The 10,526-nt window shown below is 54.6% G+C and overlaps 1 protein-coding gene across 1 annotated transcript; it reads left to right on the top strand.

Annotated features, from left to right (window-relative positions):
* Positions 1–473: 473 nt before the first annotated feature.
* EPS8L3 (EPS8 signaling adaptor L3) lies at positions 474–10,453 on the top strand. The gene is made up of 17 exons (XM_065891100.1): positions 474–504; positions 663–727; positions 2,473–2,631; positions 2,917–3,066; positions 3,153–3,208; positions 3,608–3,747; positions 3,835–3,950; positions 4,212–4,332; positions 4,418–4,479; positions 4,707–4,781; positions 5,102–5,250; positions 8,237–8,321; positions 8,564–8,598; positions 9,101–9,284; positions 9,470–9,598; positions 9,903–9,976; positions 10,264–10,453. The coding sequence occupies exons 1-17, from the start codon at positions 474–476 to the stop codon at positions 10,451–10,453; spliced, it is 1,821 nt and encodes a 606-aa protein (XP_065747172.1).
* The last annotated feature ends 73 nt before the right edge of the window (positions 10,454–10,526 follow it).

The following is a 10,526-nucleotide window of genomic DNA, read 5'->3' as shown; positions in this document are numbered from 1 at the left end:
GTCCCCAGCATAAGAGCAAACATTGGCCTCCTCCTAATTTGAGGAATTGAAACAGGCTTGGACAAGAGGCTTGCTTTGGCAGGGAAGGCTGCTGACCCTAATTCCTTCCCTCCAGAAGTTAGGCACACCCATCTGGCATATTTTACACTCAGGCCCAGGATGGGATCTGGTCCCAAGTTCCTGTCCACCCAGCTTTCCTGAGCCCATTGGAATGAGCTTTACTGGCCAAATAATGGGAAGCTGGGAGCCTGCCTGGGGGCCTCCAAGGCCCAGCCAAGACGGAAGGCTCCTCAGCAGAGGGTACATCTGGAGAAGGATCCAGAAAGACCTGTGGTCCAAGCCTCTGACCCGGGTCAGGGATGGGCTGCAACAGCTGTCCCGCCCAGCTCTGCGCTGGTATCCCTCTCCCCAGCCCTGACTGCTGTCTCTTCCGTTCATTTTGGCTTCTAGGGAGTCATCTCAGCAGCGTCAACATGTCCCGGCCCAGCAGCAGAGCCATTTACTGTAAGCTGTCCCTCCAGTGCCCTCTCCCGTTCCCTCCCACTGAGCTCCCTGAACCCCCTGCCCTCCATTCCCTCCCTCGCCGAGCTGACCAACCCCTATTGCTGTATATGTCTCACCTCCTTCTTCTGCCCCCACTCCCTTGCTTTGGGCCACGGCAGTGCACCGGAAGGAATACTTGCAGAATCTCACCTCACAGCCCACCCACCTGCAGCTCAGGGTGGAGGTGAGTAACCCGGGGGCCCCAGACACTTTCCTGATTCAACGCAAGTTTTCCCGTGTGTCCACTGCCCTGACAAAAAAACTTATCTGAGATAAGTCTCTGCCACAGAAGCCAATGGCCTGACCCAGTCAGAGCAGGTGGGCTTGGGTCCAGCAAGCCTAACTGAGCATCTGCTAAATGTGGGGAAGGAAGATGGGCAGGGAAGGCCAGGCTAGAGGTTGAGGTGGTGGAGGCCAGGCTAGAGGTTGAGGTGGTGGATGTCCTATCCCCGGGCAGGAACAAGCAGCAGAGGGATGGGTCAGGAGGCACCTGCCACCACCCCATCCCCGCCTGTCTCCCAGTCCACCCCCTGCCCCAGGATCTGGCACAGCTGGAGGAAGGACTGTGTGAGGTTAGCGGTCCCTGTGTGAGGACTTGAAAGGACCACTGTCTGAGAGTGGAGCTTTCTGGGCTTGAGCTCCCCGGGGCAGGCCTGCACAGCTTAGAGCCTACAATGGAAGCTCTGGCCCTGCGTGGGAAGACAACACTGGCTCTGCCACATCTAGTTGCCTGGAGAGTTGCTGACACCACAGAGAAAGCTCAGACTGGAAGGGTGTGGCAGAGAAGAGAAGACGCCAGGTCAGGTTGAAGGTCTGGGGTAGAAACCGCCCCTGGGCAGCAGTAGATCTAGGGCCCTCCCGGAGAAGAAGCAGAAGCAGCAGCGAGGGATGCTGGAGCAACCGTCTGGGGGCTCCAGAGGGCGGCAGAGGTCAGGGCCCCCCAGCCAGCTGGGTTGGGCCCAGGAGCACTGGGCTTCATGGAGGGACGGGGGTTAGGAACCAGCTTCGGTTAGGTCTAGCAGGCAAGAGCAAGAAGAGGCATGTCCAGGATGCCAGGGCACTTGGTCATGTTGTCAGAGCTCCTGAATATGCCAGCCGTGTGAACTGGGAGAGGAGCTGGGAGCTATGCAGAGGGCGGCGTGGTGGGATCAAGGGGCAGGAGGCAGACGACCTCCCCCCAATCAGGGCCTGGAGGCGAGGGTGAGGGGCAGGACTGTGACTTGTGAAGGCAACGTTTGGATAGGAGAAGGGAGGGGTCTCCTCAAGGATAAAAACACTGCTGGAATGATCAGACTAGCAGGGGGCAAAGGCCTGAGTGGAGAGAGAGGTCAGTATGGACCTCCCTGGGCAAGAATCAGGGAGAAGGGGGGCTTGACTTCTTCCTGAGAGACTGGGAGGTGATGGGTTAGCAGAAGTGGAACGCGCCTTCTGGGCAGGGGGAACAGCATGAGAAAAGGCATGGAGACAGGAACGCTAGGTCAGGGAGGAGATGGACCAGGCTGGGATGGTGATTCCAAAGAGGGCAAAGGAAGCCGGGGACAGAATTTGAGCATCCTATATATATCCCACCCAGAGGAGTTCAGACTTATTTGTTGGGTAGCTGAAGCCCACATCTACCACGATCTAGCCCCCTCAGCTGGCCTGGACTGTTAAAGGCCATGACTGTCCTTCCTCCAGAGTCCTAAACCCCCTCCTACAGCCCCTCAGACCCTGACTTGGGGGCCCCATCCTAGCCTGACTGCCTCTGGCCATCACACAGGCCCCTGAAGTTTGCTTTATAGGGATGGCCTGGCACTCCCCAACAAGGAGGCCAGGGACATGTCTTCTCCCTCTGCTGCCTTTCCCCCACCCCCCAGCCCTGTGCATTCCCACCTGTGATCCCCTTCTCCAAACCTTCTCCCAGTCCTGCATCTTCTCCTCTCCCCTCAGCACCTGCTGACATGTAAGCTGGGGATGCAGAGAGTCCAGGAGCCCAAGGATGCCCTGCAAAAGCTGCAGGAAATGGACGCTCAGGGCAAGGTGTGGAGCCAGGACTTGCTCCTGCAGGTCAAGGGTGGCTGGCTCCAGCTGCTGGACATCGAGACAAAGGTCAGCCTCCCACCATTCCCCGCAAGGGATCATAGCTGACCCAGGCCGTGGGAAAGCAAGCACCAGGCATGAACACCATCGATGCATGTCCCACATGGCAACCACCCCTCCCCATACACAATACATACTCAGGACTAGGAAGAAACGGGGGACAGAGACACAGGGATCAGGGGAGACGGCGCCCCGTCCCAGACCACTAGAAGGGTGGAGCAACCCAGGTCAGGAGCTCCCAGGAGTCAGCCTGGCTCTCAGTGACCTCACAGCTGACCTCTCTGCCTGGCCCAGGAGGAACTGGAATCTTACCGCCTGGACAGCATCAAGGACATGGACGTGGCACTCAACACCTGCTCCTACAACTCTGTCCTGTCCATCACTGTGCAGGATTCAGGCCTGCCAGCCACTAGCACTCTGCTTCTCCAGTGCCAGGAAGTGGGGGTGAGTAGGTGTGGAATCCACAGCCATCACCCCCCCACTCCTCCCCGACCCCCATCCCCAGCCTGTCTGACTGCTGCTTTCTGCAGGCAGAGCAACTGAAGACCAGCCTGCAGAAGGCTCTGGAGGAGGAGCTAGAGCAAAGGTAGGCAGCCTCTGCCCCAGCCCACCAGCAGGACCTCAGAGCTCAGGTCTGCCCCACATCTGGGGGAGCCCAGGAGCCTGTGGCCGAATAACATAGGCATAGACCTGGGGAGGGGCCAGGCTGAAATAGGGCACAGATGGGCATGGGGAAGGGGCTGGGACGGGGCCCAGTTAACACTGGAGGCTGGCCTCGGAGGCTGACATGGGAGGAACTGGCCCCAGAGAGCAGGCAGATGAGGCAGGGGAGAGTCAGGGAAGGCTTCAGATGGAGACCAGGGAGCAGGGCTGGTCGGGCTCCTGGAGAGAGGGAGTGGTACCCTTGGGTCCTGGGGCAGAAGGGTGGGCAGTGCCTCCGTCCCAAGAACCCTGTCAAAGCTGTGTCCCCACCATGTGCTCACAGGCCCCGATTCGGAGCCCTTCTCCCAGGTCAGGACAGATGCAGGGGGCCTCTTCTGGAACGGCCGATCCCTAAGGAGCAGGTACCTCCTCTGGAGTGCGGACCCCCTCCAGAGCAGCACCACTGGATGACCCCAGAGCACAGTAAGCTTGGGCGTGGGGGCCAGTGGGAGGAGAGGATTCCCATCAAAGGTCAAAGAAGTTCTGGGCCATGGTTCCCTTCCATTGCAGACACACCACCAACCCCGAGGCCCCTGCCACACCACTCCATCATCCAAAACTCAAGTGCCTTCACTTTGCCTCCTTCGAGGAGGTCCCCATCCCCCGGGGATCCAGAACGGGATAAGGTAACTGCAGACTGTCTTGGGCTCCTTGAGGATTTTTGGTCCTGGCCCAAGGGAGGACACCAGTCGTCTCCATCACCCCAAGGACCCAGGTGCCAGGATGACCAAGGCAGGGCCTGGGCTGAAGAGGGACACGGAGCCTTGGTCAGACCCTGGGCTGGGCCTGAGGCTCAGGCTTGTGGTAGGAGGGGGCGGGGGGTCAGGGTTGGGAGTTCCAGGGTGGGCCTAACTGCCCACTCAGACCATGGGTTGTTTGGGGTCCAGGAGGTGCTGAGCCACGTCCTAAGAGACATCGAGCTATTCATGGAAAAGCTGAAGGAGGACCAGTCAAACACCAGTCATAAGAAGAAGAAACAGAGGAAGAAAAAGATAAAGCCTCAGGGGGGTGAGTGTTGAGGGCCAGGGGAGAGGAGTCGGGGGAGAGTCTTGGGATGATCTGTGCCCCACCACCTTCCCACTTCTTTCTACAGGGATAACAGAGGCACATTACATCGACTGCTTCCAGAAGATCAAGTACAGCTTCAACCTCCTGGTATGTGGCTCCCCACAAGTTCCCCAGCCCTTCCCCCCACCCCACCTCAGCAGTCCCCTCCTCTCTTGTCTCATGGACATCCCAAGCTTCTCCAGCTTCTCCCCACTCTTGGGACTTTTGGGGAAATGCCAGGCTCCCCATCAAGGCCCAGAACAATGGGGTCCTGGGGTCCTGGTGAAAGTAGGGTGGGAGGAAGGGTGGTAACAGGCTTCGCCCTGTATCCTCAGGGAAAGCTGGCCACGAGGCTGCAGGATACAAGCGCCCCTGAGTTCGTACACCTCCTCTTCCAAACTCTGAACTCCGTGAGTCGGGGGAGGACAGGGTGGTGCAGAGGGACATGCTGAAGTTAAGATGAGACAGAAGCCTGGGTGGGAGGTAGGGGGCAGAGGGAGTCTGTGGATCTGCCCCTTGCTCACCTCAGCACATTCTTCACCTTGACCCCAAGACGCCATCCCCACTATGCACTGTCCTTAACCCCAAGGACACCAGTGGGGACAGGAAGGAGCAGGCCTGGGGCAACGTGGTATTGTAAAAGTGGGAAGCCAGGGACCCCGGGCCCTTCCCCACTCCTGTCTGGCCCTGCAAGAGCCCAGGCTTCCTGAAACCTTCTGTCCCTCCCCAGATCCTGGAGCAGTGCCCTGAGCCTGGCCTAGCAGTCCAAGTGATCTCACCCCTCCTCACCACCAAGGCCATTGATCTGCTGCAGTCCTGTCTAAGCCCACCTGAGAGTAACCTCTGGAAGGGGCTGGGCATAGCCTGGACCACCAGCCAGTAAGTGACGACAAAGCCTAACTGAATCAGAGGCAAGGGACGTGGGGGCATAGGGCAGGACACACAGGGCAGGAGGTGGCAGGCTCTACATTGTGTCTTAAAACAAACAGAAATTCTGTACCCATTAAACAATCAAACAAAACTCTGTACCCATTCTTCCCACTCCCCAGGCCCTGGTAACCTCTATTCTATGAAATATCTCAAAACAAATTGAAGGACTCTACCTGGAGTGTCCGACTTTTAATTAGGCTAAGTACAAACAATGAAAACAAAACAAAACCACCACTTACCATCACCCACCACTGAAGGAAAGCATTATTTCAGAAAAAAGAACAATTCTTCCCAAGGAAGGAGAGTTGGCAACCTTCTACTAAAATTTTTCTCATTTTTGTCAAGGACAAAGTGAAAACTCTGTCTCAATTCCTGCTCAGATTTTAACAATTACTGATGTAAGAGATGCTGCAGATGTAACATCAATAAGAGTTGCAACCCAGCAGCCAAGGAGCTAAGAGAGAAAGAGATATTCCACGCGGGTGGAACCGTGAGATGGGCAGTTGGGCGGCAAGGGCAAATTGATGACAGCCAGCTTGGATATGCTGAGCTGAGGTGTCAATGGAACCTGCACAGAGACAGGGTGGCCTGGGCTTTGGGGGAGAGGTCCGACCTGGCTACAAGAGTTTGAGAACAGTCAGTACAGAAGTGATATTTGGGGCCACCTGGAGGTAAGCACTGTGGTGGGAGCCCCAGAGCTCACTTTAACAAGCATGGTCTGCTCTCCCCAGGGGAGAAGGGCCTGGGGAAACTTCAAGGTGGTGAAAGGAAATATGGTTAAGGAGGCAAAGAGAAATTCCAGAGAGTTAAAAGGAGAAACAAAAAAGCAGAAGCGTGAAAACCAAGAGAGAAGAGGGTTGGGGTTTTTTATATAAATTTATTTATTTCTTTTTGGCTGTGTTGGGTCTTCGTTGCTTCATGCAGGCTTTCTCTAGTTGCGGCGAGCAGGGGATACTCTTCGTTGCGGTGCACAGGCTTCTCATTGCGGTGGCTTCTCTTGTTGCGGAGCACGGGCTCTAGGCGCGTGGGCTTCAGTAGTTGTGGCACACGGGCTCAGTAGTTGTGGCTCGCGGGCTCTAGAGCGCAGGCTCAGTAGTTGTGGAGCACAGGCTTAGTTGCTCCACGGTATGTGGAATCTTTCCGGACCAGGGATTGAACCCATGTCCCCTGCATTGGCAGGCGGATTCTTAACCACTGTGCCAACAGGGAAGTCCAAGAAGAGGGTTTTAGAAAGAGAAATCAACTGGGAAAAAAACCAGTGGTTCTAGGATTCTTTTTGCCTAATGAGCAGGTTCTTTTTTTTTCCAATTCAGCCCCATTAAAGGATTTTTGTGTCCAATTCATCCAAAGACATAAATTATAACTTAATGTAATCAATTTCTTTTATTGTGGTAGAATATACATAGGATAAAAGTTAGTTAAACTATTTTAAGTGTATAATTCAATGCCATTAAGTACGTTAACAATGTTGTACAACCATCACCACTATCCATTTCCAAAAATTTTTCAGCATCCCAAACAGAAACTCTGTACCCATTACACAATCAACCAAAACTCTGTACCCACTCCTCTCTTTTCCCAGCCCCCTGGTAACCTCTATTCTATTTTCTGACTCTGTTTATTATTTTAAATATAAAATTAAGTCAGATGTGGCCTAAGATGTTTTCTCATTTCTTAAAGTAACCAAAAATGAACGAATGAATGAGATGAAAGACAGAAACACAGAAAATAGAATAGCTAAAGAGTTGTAAAAACTCTCAAAATAGTTAAATTTCAGGTAAATTTTATTCAGGTTATTTGATTTTAGGCAAACTGACCCAAAACTATAAATAACACTAAATTCTGTGGTAATCCAGAAGGATATAGACCATACAAGGCCACTGGATCTGGCAGTCAGATTATCAGGACTTCAGAAGAACTAGTTTCAACAGAGCAATGACAAAGGTAAAAGTCAGGTTGCAAGGCATAATGAAAGAACCAGAGGTAAGAAAATGTAGGCAGGGCATATGGACATGTCCTCAAAAAACTGGACAAAGATAAGGGAATAGAAGGACAGCTTAAAGGGCACAGTAACAGAGTCAAGGGAAGACCTGAGCATGTTTTTAGGGCAAAGAAAAGGAGCCGATAAAAACGATTCAGAAGGGGGAATCATTTCCTTGTCCCCGTTGAATAAATTAGCTGCCTCCTGTGTCCCATGCACTGTGCTATGGATACAGCTCTCAAGGAGTTCAGCGTAAGTAAGAAACACAGACATGTGAGAATCATGGGCAATTCGGCGCGAGAGGAGCAATAATCCAGGGTGTCTGGAGTTCAGCAGCAGTGCAAAGAGGAAGCATTCACCTCTGCCTCCGAGAGGTAGGGAGGGGACTTCCTCGAAGAGGGGACTTGGCATTCCCCAGGCCGGCAAGCAGAGCATGACTGGGGACCACCAACAGTGTGCTGCTCTTCCTGCGTGCTAGGCAATGGGTGAGGGGGAGGCTGAGTGGCAAGTACCAGCTCCCACCCTAGAGCCAGCCAGAGTGCTGTGCTGGGATCACAAGGCGGAGTTCCACGTACTAACCCGCTAGAAAGAGATCTGCTGCTGGGAACTATAACCAGTTAGACCCCCGCGGGGGTCTTCCAGCCCTAACGCTCTGCGGTTCTACCACTTTCGGTCAAACCCCCCATCAGTGAGATAAAGTACTCATCTCTTCTGGTGTTGATATGTCTGCGCTTTCACGGGCAGAGGTGAGGCTGGTCCATGGATACCTGCACTGTGAGATTTGCACATGCTTAGCTGTTCGCTCCTATGTGGGTGTCCTGGGGCCTTTGATCAGTGCACGTGGGCCACGTCCTCCACTACCTAGGAGAGTCCCCAGGCTAGGCCCTGTCATCTCCGCCCTCTCCACATCCCACAGCCTGGCACAGAGTGGACTCAGCCTTGTTCTTTCCCCAGGGCCAACTGGACAGGCAGTGAGCCCCTGCCCTACCAACCCACATTCTATGACGGTTGGCAGCTTCCAGAACCTTCCTACGAGGAGGTAAGGGGAGCTTAGCACAGAGTCCTATTCAAAGCCCTAGTCTCTGGCTGGGCTTTCTCAGTCCACTATCTCAGTCCAAACCATGGTCACGCGACACTAAGTGGTAGGTGGGTTCTGTGCGGTGGGCAGACAGGTGAGGGGATATGAGGCAGCTGTGTGCAAGGGGGTCTGTGGTCTCACACCCCACCTCCCTACCACCACGCTGGCTGACATCCTGCTCGTACTCTGTTCTGCCCCTACAGGAACCTTCAAGATGCCAAGACTCTACTTCCCTCCGGTATGCCCTGGGTTTAGTCAGGCCCGTATGGTTCTAGGGAAGGAGGGACAGGGCTGATCTTGTGGATCTGTGGATTCTACACGTCACTGACCTCCAGGCTCTCTTTTAGCCAGGCACATACATGTACAGGCACATCTCTCCCCTACCTAGGGTGAAGAGGCAGTTTTTTACCTTCCTAGGCTCCAATCCCTTCTTCTTTTTCAATACTCCCCACACATACCTCTGATTTCCCAGAGCTTGAGTATTAAGTGCTCAAAGGAGAGCTCAGATACAGAAAATTCCACTGCTGGAAGAGTCCTGAGAAATCAACATTTCAGACCCCTTCTGCTTATAGAAACCCACACCCCAAGCCCACCTAAGAAGGACCTGCCCTCAAAATCTGTGGAAGCCCAAAAGTCACCGTTAGACTCCAAGGGGGAGATATCTGGGGCTCTGGGGCTGAGACAGGGGCCCAGTCTCTGAGGCCACACTCTCCGGCCATCCTGACTGTCTCCGGGGGTAGTGGGGGAAGCCCTAGGTTAGGGAGCAACTCGCACTTTGCTCAAGAGGAGACACACAACCACGGACCCCACCCTGTGCCCTCCAGACCCGGACCTGTCAAGCCAGCCATGAAAATGCAAGTCCTATATGAGTTTGAAGCTAGGAACCCACGGGAACTGACTGTGGTCCAGGGAGAGGTACTGGAGGTGAGGCATGGGCTTGAGCTGATAAAAGGAGGTGGTGGTTGGTGGGAGCTACTGGGAACATGGCGTGGGTGGCCTAGAGAGGGAGAGGGAAGGTGGGGAAGGGCCAGAAGGGAGAAAGCCTGGTGGGGGAGGGGCAAGGCTGGTCCGACGGAGGCTTGGGTCACCGCTGGAGTGACTCTTGGCAGGTTCTGGACCAGAGTAAGCGGTGGTGGCTGGTGAAGAATGAAATGGGACGGAGCGGCTACATCCCCAGCAACATCCTGGAGCCCCTGCAGTCGGGGCTCCCTGGAAGCCAGAGCAAGTCGTTCCCTCCGGTACTACCCAGCCTAGACTATTCAGAAGCTATAAAGCCTGAGTCAGAGGTGGGGGCAGGGAGGATCCAGTGACAAGTGGAGGAGATGGTCCCGGTTAAACTTAATCAGTATTATCACACGCTTACTGTATCCTGAGTTTATTCGTGGGACCAGAGCAGAGAACAAGCCTTGTGCCTATCAGACAAGCGAACCATGGAGTGAGACAAGTGATCTGACGGAAGCCCAGAGAAGGGACCCAGATGATGGTGGCTGTAGGTGGCTCTGAGATGAGATGGCCTCTGACCCCCACTTCCCCTGATTCTAGGCTCCAGGGCTTCGACTTAGCTCAAGGCCTGAGGAGGTCACAGCCTGGTTGCAGGCAGAGAACTTCTCCACTGTGTGAGTACCAAGTCCCATGGCTCTACCTCTGTAAAGGGCTCAGATAATAATCAGGCACCCCTCCCCATCACAAGAGTCTCTTCCAGGGCACTTCTCCCTTCAACCTCAGGAGCTATGAAGTTAGTTTCAGCCAATATGTTTATCTTACTCCCTGGCCTCCAGATACCCTTTCTGTGAATTCTTCTGTCACCCCAGTCTCCAAGCCCAAACAGCCCCTTCTCCACACAGACACCCAGGCCCAGTCCTTCCGCCCCGCCACTGACAGTTTCTGATGTTTCTGTTCCCAGCACAGTGAAGACTCTCGGGTCCATGCCGGGGCACCAGCTGCTTCACATGAGACCTGGGGAGCTACAGATGCTGTGTCCCCATGAGGCCCCAAAGGTCCTGGCACGGCTGGAGGCTGTCAGAAGGATGCTGGGGGTGAGGCCACCCTGGGATCCTGACCCCCGCTGGAAATGTGGGATGATCCCTGAGTGAGAGTGTCAGGTGGACAAGCCAGCAGCCCCAACCCTGGGGTGGCACTCAATGTGTCAGGTCTGGCCACAGGACA

The sequence above is a fragment of the Phocoena phocoena genome, chromosome 1, assembly GCF_963924675.1.
Source record: "Phocoena phocoena chromosome 1, mPhoPho1.1, whole genome shotgun sequence".
Lineage (NCBI taxonomy): Eukaryota > Metazoa > Chordata > Mammalia > Artiodactyla > Phocoenidae > Phocoena > Phocoena phocoena.
The sequence above is the reverse complement of the archived record's forward strand: the minus strand, read 5'-3'. Positions and strand labels throughout refer to the sequence as shown.